Raw genomic sequence first — 13299 nt, 5'->3', positions numbered from 1 at the left:
CTTTGTAAGGGTCACAGTCATTGTTGGCCAATCATTGTAAAAATGAAGTCAAAGGAGCATTCTGCTGATGTGAGAAACAAATTCATTGAAATGTACATGGAAGGAAATGGCAACAAAATATGTTCTGTTAAGTACTAACGGATCCATCATCAGAAAGTGGAAGGTCCATCACAGAACCCAGACTTTTACTAGAACTGGCCATCGCTCAAAACTAAACATCAGAGTAAGATGTTGACTGGTAAGAGAGGCTACTGAAAATCCAGCCATCACTCTCAGACATCTGCAATGCTCTTTGGCCAACACTGGAGTGAAGGTGGATGGTCCACAGTTTCAAGAGCTCTCCATAAAACAGGCCTCTACAGGAGGGTAGCAATAAAGAAGCCATCCGTTAAGAAGGTCCACATAAAAGCATGTAGGCATTTGCTACAAAGCATGAGAAAGACCCATTTAAGGTTTTGGAGAAGGTTTTATGGTCAGATGAGCCCAAAATAGAACCTTTTGGCCAGATTTCAAAGAGGTATCACCATACCTACGGTGAAATATAGTGGTGGCAGCATCATGCTATGGGGGTGCTTTTCATGTGCTGGGACTGAGAAACATGTTACAGTTGAAGGGACAATGGATGGATACAAAATTTTAGGCTCATCTTTCAAAATGACAGTAACCCTATGCACAAATCCAAAAGTGACACTGGAATGGCTCAAAAACAGAGAAGTGAACATTTCTGAATGGCCAAGTCAAAGCTCTGATCTTAACCCTATTGAGAATCTGTGGCACTATTTGAAAAGTGCTGTCTGTGGGGCACCATCCCACCAACTTAGAGGATCTCTATAAATTCTGCAAAGAAGAATGCGGAAGAGTCACACCTGAACAATGTGTAAAACTGGTACATACTTACTCCAAAAGAATTAAGGCTGTTATTGCAGCAAAAGGGTTCTCAACAAAGTATTAATGTGTAGGGCTTGAATACTTATGCAAACACTGACTTTTCGCTTTGGATATGTATTGTTACAGCATAAGAGTTCACATTAAAAATACTGAATGGATAAATATGTGTACAAATCTTTTGTCATGCAGAAAATTCTGATGACTTTCTAGTGGACTGAATACTTTTGCACACCACTGTAGGTAACGAAAATGTCTACATTTATACAACTCGCAACATTTATCTGCAGCCTAACTTTTTGAGTGCTTTCTGGTGCTCTGCCTCCAAATGTCAATTTGAGACACAGGCAACACTCACTCATATGGGCCATTTTAGGGTCAACAATTAACCTAACATGCAGGTGGTGTTTGGGATGAGGGAAGAAACGCCACACAGACAGGGGGAAGAACATAATTGCTGCTCAAACAGTAACAAATACTGTAAATGGCTTTAAAAGAAAGAATAGTAAATAACTATGCATTACAGTGAATATCACCTACCTGTGGCAGCCATGTGGGACAGTGCTTAGTGCTGCAGCTTCACAGCTCTAGAGTCCCAGGTTCAAATTCCCTCCTGGGTGCAGTCTGTGTGGAATTTGCTTTTTGTTTTCACCATGTCTGTGTGGGTTTTCTGTAGATACTCCGGTTTCCTATCACCTTCCAAATGTCACCTGTTAGGTATTAGTTGTGGTGAAGGCTATGTGTGAGTGCACCATGGGATGAACTAGATGGTTCCTGCCTTGTGCCCACTTATAGAGGATTGATTGTGGCCACAGAACCTTAAACTTGATAAATGGATTTAGAAAATGAATGGATGGATATTTGTATTTTTTAATTGTACAGCTCATTTTGTTCTTGGAAATGTGAAAACTGCTCAGAAACATCCCTTGTTTAATTTGATTTGACAAGTATTAACATCCATCCATCCATTATCCAACCTGCTATATCCTAACACAGGTTCACAGGGGTCTGCTGGAGCCAATCCCAGCCAACACAGGGCGCAAGGCAGGAAACAAACGCTTGGCAGGGGGCCAGCCCACCGCACGAGTATTAACAAGTTATTACAAATTAAGTATTGTCTGGACCTTACCTCCTTTCACAAGCTACTGTACCTGTCTCTGACAACACCTGCCTTATTAAAATGCTCAACAACACTTACTACATTACATGCCAGTGACTTGAAAGAAGACATAGGGAAACAAACGAGTATCGCTTCTCACAGTGTGTGCTCTAGCTTTTGTAAAAGGCATTTGATTTTACACCTAGGTTATTCTCTTTGTGCGGGTCTGTCTGAATAGACTTCTTATGAAAGAGAAAACTCACGCTCTACCACCTAAAAACATGCAATTAGCAGACAGAAGAAAAATATTAATAATAAGGAAATGCCTCCACAAAACATGGTGTCACAGTATTAGTGGTAATTCAAAGTAAGTAAGTCAAAGTATATGTTCTTTCCACAGTTAAATAAACATGACAACAAATTAGCGGAAATTCCAGGATTTATGTACACCTATGTAAAATAGATGTTCTCCATAAAAGTTATTAAAAAAATACAGTTTGGCAGAGTGGAATTAAGATACTATACCTAAAACCACCTTTTAAAACCAACAGAATATCCATGTTCTACTAATGAAACAAATCTGTCACTATACTAATGAGATATTCCCATAACAACACAGTCAGACATGTGCTGAAGATGAACATTTCTAAAAATTGTTTAGTGTTTCTCCCTATTGAAACAAACCTGCAAGATTGACATTTTTGAAATGGGGTTTATTTATGAATCAACTTCCAAGAATTCATATAAAGTTACATTACGCTGAAACTCTTTCGTTGCCAAAGCTAGTTTTGGATAGGAAAGGCTTAGCAACTGCTCCTTTTAATCTGAGCCCTAATTTATAGCTGTTTATATGTTTCTTATATTTCATAGCCTTTGTATTTTGTGTAGTGTCAAAAGAGTGGACAGGTGATAACTTGCATAGATCTCACCAAAGCTCTACCTGCTTGTAGAATTATGTAGCTGATTGCTAGATCATTTTTTCTCACTCAGATTACTCAGTTAACATTTGCAGAAAAAAATGAATTCCATGAATCTCTGGTTATTACTCTGTCACTGATCATATACAGTGCAAATCAGTGCAAGTGGTAATATATATAATTCATCCATGGAATTACAGAAATGTTTTATATGCATACATACATTTTAATTCTGGCATTCATTTATGAATAGATGTTTATGGGGTGTGTTCTGGAAATAATTAATGGTTGTGAATTTAAGAGAGCAATTTTCTTTAGTAAGCAAATTAAAAAGATGCATTTTATCTTTGGATCAAATCTAGGTTTACAAGCAGACTTTTTAACTCGAATTTCAAATTTGATGAAGAGTGCACAGCTATCAACTTTGTGGTGTTTAAATTCAAAATGTGTAGAGTCTGACAGGTAAACAAGCAGGCCACATGTTTTTTTAAACAGCCCTTAAAACTATCCCAAACTGCCTATTATTTCAAACTAAGACTTTAACTGAATGCAGTTGAGGCATTTGCAGTGCATGTTGCTTTCAATTCTGACAAGATCTACTAGAGTCAATGTGGGGTCTTACATAAAATCTTCACATGAAACACATTTTAAAAAAAAAAAAAAAACACACTTCCAGTACTTACTTCCTGAATGGGCCTCACATTATTCTTTTAAGAATTAACGCAAGAGTGTGTGCGCAACGATACCACAAAACATGAACACATACACACACACACATACACATGAACACAGTATATAACTGACAGTGATAAAATTACTGAATTCTGCTGAAATATGACAATTCATTACGCAATTTTGTATACAATAAGCTTATGCAATAATATACTGTTATATCTTTTGATGCTGTGTTAAAGAAATACATTACTTTTGCAAAAATAATTGATTACACATGTATAGAAAAGCAACATGAATTTACCTGTATCTTTGTACAAGGTGTCATTATTATTTAAGGTAAACAAACAAATGCACTGTATTAAATGCCAATTTCCACCATCCCAAAGTACAGTACTATATGAATACAGTAAAGAAATAGACATACTGTACATACAGTACATAGTGCAAATCATTACTGACTTTGGATTTTTTTGTGCCAGTTTCACAGTGTGTATACTGTCACTGAGTGCCTTCCAAGTCAATTTCTTCCCAGGGATTCTGTCATGTACAAAAAGAAATCCTCATATTGGGATTTTATAAGGGTTTAAATATGATTTCAGAATGCATTGTAGTGTGAAAGATGGCCACCCTAGGGTGACCATAGTCATTTAAGATATAACCTTGCATCCCATCCTGGTGTCTTTAGATCCCAAAAGTATAATTCTAAAATACTTAATACTTAAAATACTTTTGAGAATCAGCTGTACTTCTTCACCAGTTTAGCATAACATATCTATTTACTCATATAATTATTTAATGCAAAACTGTTTTTATGCATTTCTTACCAACAGTAAAATTTTAATGTCATCGAGAAATATGCATAACCTTCCTTGGTGTACTAGTTAGCACTGCCTGGATTAACAATTGGTATTTTCATTGTAGAACACTAATCAATAAATACATTTTCCAAAATGTACCAGGGTAATGCAAAGACTTTCAAGAAATTATTACTTACAAATGTTACTTTAAGTTATTGTTCTGTTCATTTTAATGAAAATAATTTCAATCACTGTATTCTCTTTACTACTCCAACTGAAAATGTAAAGGGATTGAAGCGATTTGATTCAAGTAGCAGTTTAACTTTCCATTTTGCTCCATTTACATCTCCCATCGTCCTACTTTTAAATCTACATTACTTTTTCCCAGAAATAGGTTCCTTCTTCCTCCCTGATACAGTAGGTAAAGTGACAAAAAGTAGTCAGCTGGCTCAATCACCAGAAAAAATACTCCTGTGAAAGAAGTTGTTGCAGCATGGCTGTAAACAGCATGTCTTCAAGGTCATCTCTGTCCTCTTCTGAAGTCCCATGAGCTTGTATCATTATGACACAATTTTAAACATACCCATTTACAAATGAAATGTCAGTTATGTCTGTGAAAACTTTCAGTTTTATCTCCTGTTGTTTGATTTTCTGAGATTTCCTTTGTAAAAATTAAGGCCTACAATCAGGAATTGCCTTCCACAGTCTATTTTAACTAAAACAATACATAGCCAGCACCAAAAACTTAAAAGAAAAACAGAAAAAGGGCATTTACGTGATATATGCTCATTTTTTAGTTTTTCTATTGATATTTGTGTAGTTATAAATAAAAAAGAAATGACATGTTACACTTTTGATATTTTACCTTTAGACACAAGTGCTATTTCCTGTCATGTCAACGTCAGGGGGCTGACATCTCATTTGTTTGCTACAACGCAGTATCATACACTTCCTGGTGTGTAGTCGTGAAGTTGTGGTCCAGTTGAAGTTGTTGATGATTACCAGAATTGGTTTCATTCCATTCTGAATGTTCTAATGAAGATGGCGGCTGTGAAAGTGTTGGCATGGAATTTGGATTGGAAAGCCTAAGTTGATCTTGTACTTCCTGCTCTAAATTGGAAGGCACCACTAAGTTATCTTCTGGATCCTGCTGAGCAGGTGCAGCAAAGTAGCCTGATTTCTTCTTTGGGGCCTCCAAGGCTACTTCGATTGCATTGTGACTCTCCTCAAGAGGAACCACTGAGCCATTAGAGAGTTTTTTTCCAAAAAGGCTGGAAGTGGATGGAGATTTTTTAAGATCAGATATTTCTTTGCACACTGACAGATGGCAGGTATTGGTTGGTACTCCAATACTGCTTTGTCGTCGCAGCCTACATCCAATCCTCGTAGAACTAACAGTCACAGATTCCTCTAGCTTCTTATGTGCTGCCTGTTTTTGTTCCTCGGAGGTGCTCTCCTCTACACTAGTTTCTTCTTTGCTCCCTCGTAGCCGAAAAGCACAGCAATGAATGTCCACTTCAACTTCTAGCTTACTGCCATTAGAAATGACTCCATCTAAGGGAGTCTCATCATCACTATCTAGTCCATTGTCAGACTGGTTGCTGGAAAAGGTAGCACATGAAGGTTGTCTCTGAAAAAGCTCCAGATTGTTGCCCATACTTCCAATACCACAAATGAAAGCTGCCGGGTGGAGGCTGCATCTCCGCTCTGGTCTTGAGGTGAGTCCTAAGGCCAAGTGCTCATCAGAAGCAGTTGAGCCTGCCTCACTGCCTACTTCTGAGGCTGACATTTCACTGTTAAATTCTGAAGCTATACCACTACTTGAAGATGGGGTAGCAGGGTCTGCCAGCAGCACAGAGTTTGGATAGATAGCTGGTACTGTTCCAGTGCATCCAGGCACTGTGGGCAATGGCAGTTCACATGTGCAGCTGTCTTCCCCGATATGAAGGGACACAACCACTGTCCCCACATTGTCTTGGCAACCATAACTCTGAGCAAGAGTACAGAGCTTCTTGGCAGCAGCTCTTGGGTCCTGCATTGCCTGCACCGTTGATACAGCCTCTTGGTAAGAAATCCATTCAAATAACGCACGGTTTCCAAGAATTAGAAATTCATCTTGGGCACAGAGAGGCACTGTCTTCATCCAGGGTTTAGGAATGACCCATGGAAAAAGGTAAGAGCAGCCCAGTTGACGTGTACAGCATGTAACTCCACTCACCTTGTTGTCCTGAAAATAAGCACAAGAAAAATAGTGAACAGGGACATTCTGTACAATATTTCAAGATGTTTGGCCACTATGCTGTATTTAGGCAAGGTTCTTTGGCTCTTTATGGCTTCATGCGGACTCTTTCTTGCATGTAACCTTAATTATCTTTTAAATGTGGCAGAGTTCACAGGGTGAACATCTCTTTTACATTTACAGGCTGCATGTTTGACTGCCCTCTAAATGAAAAAAACTAACAAATTGGTGTATTGTTTCCCTCAGGACACTCCTCTTTATACTACTACAGCTCAAGTTAAGATCTAATAAAATTATCTGCAAGACCTCATAAAGGTACAAATAATTTTTAACTAGAATGTAGGTCAGTTTATCATTGATAATCATTTTTGTGCAACAAAAAAGTCAGATTCAATCTTAAATAATTATTTTATTTCGAACATCCTTTAAGTAACAATTCTTTTAAACTACCTAACTATACTGTATATTGTTTCTCATGTAGTTGACATAATCAACTTTAAACTTAAACTGAATGAAAAACAGGCAATTTAATAGTTACAATTTTTCAATGCAGTACAGAATGATTATAATTTTCTATAAGATTAACACAATATTTTTCTCTGTTAATGCAATCAATATACCTCTAATACTTATTATCATGGGTGGCACAGTGGCGCAGTGTTAACGCTGCTGCCTAGCAGTAAGGAGACCTGGGTTCGCTTCCCGGGTCCTCCCTGTGTGGAGTTTGCATGTTCTCCCCGTGTCTCTGAGGGTTTCCTCCGGGTTCTTTCAGTATCCTCCCGCATTGGCAATTATACATTGTGCTTGGTGTGTGTGTGTGTCCTGCGGTGGGCTGGCACCCTGCCCGGGGTTTGTTTCCTGCCTTGCGCCCTGTGTTGGTTGGGATTGGCTCCAGCAGGCCCCCGTGACCCTGTGTTAGGATATAGCAGGTTGGAAAATGACTGACTGATTGACTTAACACACGCATCCCAAAATTTTCCATTTTAATTTGTTTGACAACTCTACTTACTTACTTACATACCTGACAGGGAAGATACCATGACCACTAAGATGGTCCTCTCTCAAGTGTGTGGGTGTGCTGACCCCTGTGATTTCCCTATATGCAGGAAACTTGACTACTGTGCATAATTTGTGGTAGTGGGGGACTGTATTGGCTCTCTCCCCTGATTTTAGCCAAATATCCTCCTGGGGACAAATAAAGTTCTATCTCTATAAACCAACTCTATGATGGGCTGGTATAAAATCCAGGGGCTTCTGGCTCCAGCTGACCATCTCTCTATATATATAAATATATAAAAGAAAATCCTGGAATGTAAAAGCCAGGTGACGAGACGTGACCTTCTCGGAAGTTCTCGAAAGACATTTTAAAGACCCGCAAGACAAAAAAGACTGACAACGGACTGTCTCGCTGGGCCGTGGAACATAAGATTCTTGCAAGACACACAAGTTGCAAAACATTCAGTCATGTGAAGTCACGTGGCACACACAGATCCTGTGCCTTTAGTAAAGAAGAAAGAGCAGTGGGGAGAACACACACCCAAGGCGCGATACATATGCAGAGAAAGGTACAGAATGTGAAAACAGTAACAGACGAAAGTATTGTAGCGTCCCAGCCAAGCTGAAGCCTTTTTTGTTTTAGGTCCGATCGTGGGAGGGCAGAGTGTAGCACGGAGTGTAGCACGTCTTCAAGTAACATCTCCATACACTTTTGCACTTTCCATGCCAGCACATTTAATAACTTTTATTTGAAAATTCAACCATATGTCTATTTCTGGGCCATTTATTAAGTGCAGATTTGTGCACAAAAAATATTGATTTGTGTTTTTTCCTGTTGTGAAACTGCTGCATTACGCTTCAGAAATCCTAAGTTACTGATATAGAGGGCTGCTTCATTGAGCTTCACAGTTTGTTTTCATTTGAAGAGATATGTAATAAGCAACACAAGTAACGTGCACAGCTGCCTCTAAATATTTCCACAAAGGTTACACATTGCAGGGACCTAAATGTGTTCTATAATGTTCAAAATATTTTATACATTGTTAATAGGACATTATTTCTAGATAATGATATATAAAGTAGAGGGTTTTTGTTATTTGAAAAGGTACATAGTCACTATTAAATGCTACAAAAAGCACTACATCACATATCTCTGCAGCTCTTCCTACTTTATATTTAGTGCTGAGATTTTCAACTACCTGATATATCAGCTTTATTACTTTACTTCATACCCTTCCCTTTACTCAACACCTTTTTTGTTTTTCTTTGTTGCTGCCACAATTCAAATAGAGATTGTTCCTAGCAGTCTTTACAGTTAAAGTGGAGCCACAACTTTCAAGCTTAGGGCTTACTTCATAAAACAAGTAACTACTGAGATGTAACACATGAAGGTTGTCTGTCCAGGATCATAGAAAAAAAAAATTCAGGCACCTAGGTATTTAAAAGGCAAGGTAGTTTGCAAACTCTTATGCCATGTGACCTTTCATTACACTGGGCATCCTTGCTGCAAACTATATCTTTACCCTCACATCTGATATAAGGTGGACTGTATTATCAAAAAAAATGTTTTGATTAGTATTTATTTCTTTAGATTACTTTCTAGCCTTCCAAGTGTTTTTTTAAGAGATCTCAAAGATGTATTTAAATTGACTTTCACATTGAAATCTGTGATACAATATTAGGTTCTCCTCCAGTAACACTTCACTACAACAAGCTATGTAAGATCGGATTGCTAAAATCAATGATTTCAAAGCTTTCTCAGTATAGCCTGTTGCCCAGCAATTAAGTGACCTGATCAATGATGTGAAAGTCCACTATGCTCTGTTTACTGCTCAACTCATTAGTAACTTTTCTCTGCCTTTTTTCTGACTGTATGTCTGCTCTTATTCAGCAGTATCCTGTTTGTATATATTTTCCCTGATTACTTCAAGCATCCCTCCCATATTATGTAAATGAGAGAAGAAATGACACCAAATAAAGGGTTAACAACTGCTTCACGTTTTTGCCTACTGCTGTATGTTCTGGTTCATTGCATTTGGAAATTTGCATACTTGGAAGAATTATGTGCCTATCTTTTATCACCTTTTATCTTCAGGTTAGAACATTAATTGCAATATACTGTACAGTACTCCTACCAACATGATTTCTTATACTTTTTGTTACACAATAAATAACCACTGAATGCTGAGCTTGCATATTTAGAGAAATGTGAACATACAGTAAGGCACTAAAAGGCAAACCCACCAACATCAGTGCCTGAGCATGTGTGGTTGGTAACACCATCTTAGGTTTCACCCACAGACCAGACGATGACTCCCACAATAAACTCTGATGTCGCTTCCAGTTTTGCAAAAGTCTCACCCCTTCCACCATAAAGTCTATATAGAGAATTAAACAATTATAGAGGCAATGAAAGTCGACATTCAAATATAAATTCAAATTTAACAAAGACAGTTCTCCACAGTGCAGAACAATAGTTAATTCAATCTAAGGGAAATGCACAGAAGATATGTGTCATTTGCATTATTGTTTGGAGTTTACCAGTACTTTCTTCTCTTAGTTTCATATTAAACACAAATTATCATCTCCCTATCATTTTTCCCTAGCTATACATAAAATTCACTAAGGGCTCGCAAGACAGTGAGTCCAAGCAAGACAGAGAGCCACGCCTGCCAACTCACAGAGCCCCGCCCGCCAACTCTAACCCTTCTACCGCGTCATGGGATACGCATGACAGAGCCACGCACGCCAACTGTAACCGTCCTCCCACATCCAGCATCGCTCTTGAGGATTGTGCATTGCCTGCTCATGTGCCCGCATGCAACAACTCACCAAACACAGCCTCAGTCACTTTCGTCTGTGCAAAAGTCCACATGCACCTCTGAGCCACGTTGACTTTTCACCGCACGCAAGACAGACAGCCACGACCGTCAACTCACAGAGCCCCGCCCGCCAACTCTAACAGAGTCCCGCCCATGGGTTACACACGAAAGAGCCATGAACGCCCACTCTAGCCCACTCATGGGGAATGCACGACAAGGCCCCGCCCGCCAACTCTCACTCTCCGCAGGCTTCCAACATTGCTCTCGAGGCTATTATATGGCGACATCGACTTCTCAACTGTCACTCTGGAACAACTCAGTACGCGAGCTGTATTAAGCATCACCAACGAGGACTCACTACACCTTAATGAACAGGTGCTGAAACTTATCCCTAACGACGAAGTAACTTTCACCAGCGTTGACTCCATCGTCACAGATGATCCTGCATATCAACTTGCATTCCCCTAAGAATTTCTTAATAGTCTTACTCCCACTGGTATGCCTCCGCATAAACTCAAAATTAAAATTGGTTCAGTCATCATGCTTCTCAGGAACCTCATGCCAGCAAAAGGTCTCTGTAATGGCACTAGACTTTCTGTTACCAGCATTCACTGTGATGTACTGGAATGTAAGACTATCACATCTGCTACCTCACAAACTGTCCTTATTCCCCAGATTTCCCTGACCCCATCAGATTCTAATTTGCCATTTACTTTTACACGCAATTTCCTGTTAGATTGGTGTTTGCAATGACTATTAATAAGGCACAAGGACAAACTTTCAAAAAAATATGCCTGTATCTGCCAAAACCTGTTTTCACTTACGGACAATTGGTATGTTGCTCTCTCCAGCGTTCATTCACTGACAGTTGTATCCGCAAACCCTCCCCATTTGGACAACTGTGTCTTTCAGGAAGTGTTCAGTCATCAATAAATAATATGCCGCGGGTTGGCTAGTATATATATATATATATATATATATATATATATATATATATATATATATATATATATATATATAGAGAGAGATAAATATTCACACATGAGGGGTTTACAGCCCATGGGAAGAACTAATGGAAGATTACAACAAAGTATTGTTCAAATGATGGATAAAGAACCTCCATCAACTTCCAAACAAATTCAAGTTGACTTGCAGACACAGGGTACAACAGTGTCAGTTTGCAATATCCATCACCATTTGAATGAAATGGGATGCTATGGTAGGACCCAGGAGGGCCCCAAAACTGATAAAGAGACATAAATAAATCCAAACTAGAATTTGCCGAAACTTACCTGAAGAAGACAACATACTTCCTTGAGAATATCCCGTGGACAGACAAGACCAAAATAGTGCTTTTTGGTAAAATACATTATACTACATGAGGCCCTCAAAGAAAAGATCAAGACCCCTACGGTCAAACATGGTGGAGGTTCAGAGAAATTTTGGGATTGCTTTGCTGCTTCTGGCACTGAATGCCTTCAATGTGTGCATGGCAGCATTATATCTAAAGACTACCAAAGGATTTTTATGAGCAATGTAGGGCCTAGAGTCAGAAAGCTGGGTCTCCATTAGAAATCATGGGTCTTCCAGGACAATGACCCAAAGCATACTTCAAAAAGCACCCAGAATTGTTTAAGACAAAGCACTGGAGAGTTCTGAAGTGCCCAGCAATGAGTCCAGATCTAAATCCCATAGAACACATGTGTAGAGACCCCAAAAGAGCAGCTGGGAGAAGGCACACTTTGAATCTGAAGACTTGGAGAAGTTGACAAAAGAAAAGTGACCCAGAATTCCAATTGAGAGTTGGTTACAGGAAACAAATGAATTCAGTTACTATTTCCAAAGGGTGTGCTACCATACATTAAGGGTGTCAATACAATATTTTGTACAGTCCATTTTCTGGAGTTCTGTGTACTAGATTTTATTTTTTGAGCTGTTCCAATGTAAACAAAGTAAATAAATATGTGAATACCAAAGGATTTGCAACTGCAACGGTTTCTGTGAGAAGTGGTGCATTTTCTGAAAAAAGCACAGGGGCGACAATATCTCTGAATACAGCAACAGCAGAATACACTGAATACAGCATAAGCTTTCAATGGTTTTAATTTACCAAGATGCACTCCTGCTGAAACTGGCATAAGAACATGGTAATGATTAAAGACACACACCTTTGAACTATGAGCCTGGGCCAATTTTGGGTTATACAGTACACGAATACTGTATGCATAGAGCAGTAACATACACAGATCTGGATTTCATTTGTACCTGGTAGTTTCACTATCGCTGCAGTGGCTTTGTCTGTTTGTTCCTAGACCTATAGTCCTTCTGTTTGCTGAAAGTATTTCGAGGTAATTTATGTGTGCTATTTTCAAAGCTGGTTCCAAGGCCCAGCAAGGGCCTTGTGAGGATTGTGTGTGCACCAACATTGGTCATTTGAATATGTGCTTTTCCTTCTGTAGGATGTAGAAGCAGGTGGTGTGGCACAGTGGTGAAGGCTTTGGACCTCAAACCCTGAGGTTTATGGTTGAAGACCCGCTACTGTCACTATGTGATCATGAGCAAGTCCCTTCATCTACCTGTGCCTCATTTAGAAAAACAAAAATGTAAATAATTGTATCTGAAATTTTCTAAGTTGCCTTGGGTAGATGTAAGATATTCTAGTTGTATTGTTTGCCATTACTGATATCAGCAGTACTTTGCCACTTCTCAGTGCTGTTTTTTGAGTGGCAGACAACTTGTAAGGTAAGAAGATACCATTTTTCCCAGATTATCATTTGAATGAGCAACTATAATGATTTCTTCTTCTTTGTGGCTGCTCTTGTGTGTATTAGGAAGTCATTATATACTGAATTACAATGATGTATACTCA

At 38.9% G+C, this 13299-nt stretch overlaps 1 protein-coding gene and 1 pseudogene across 2 annotated transcripts in view; one reads left to right on the top strand and one right to left on the bottom strand.

The window, feature by feature from the left end:
- Positions 1-2008: 2008 nt before the first annotated feature.
- The window catches only part of phlpp2 (PH domain and leucine rich repeat protein phosphatase 2), a 201850-nt gene continuing 190559 nt past the window's right edge, over positions 2009-13299 (bottom strand). For both annotated transcript variants that reach the window (XM_039763316.1, XM_039763317.1), the window contains one exon: positions 2009-6600. In XM_039763316.1, coding sequence (XP_039619250.1) covers positions 5302-6600 — 1299 coding nt within the window. In that variant the 3' untranslated portion in view covers positions 2009-5301. The remainder of the gene's footprint in view (positions 6601-13299) is intronic.
- On the top strand, positions 7626-7778 carry LOC120536109 (annotated as a pseudogene).

This window comes from Polypterus senegalus, chromosome 9, assembly GCF_016835505.1.
Source record: "Polypterus senegalus isolate Bchr_013 chromosome 9, ASM1683550v1, whole genome shotgun sequence".
NCBI lineage: Eukaryota > Metazoa > Chordata > Cladistia > Polypteriformes > Polypteridae > Polypterus > Polypterus senegalus.
The sequence above is the reverse complement of the archived record's forward strand: the minus strand, read 5'-3'. Positions and strand labels throughout refer to the sequence as shown.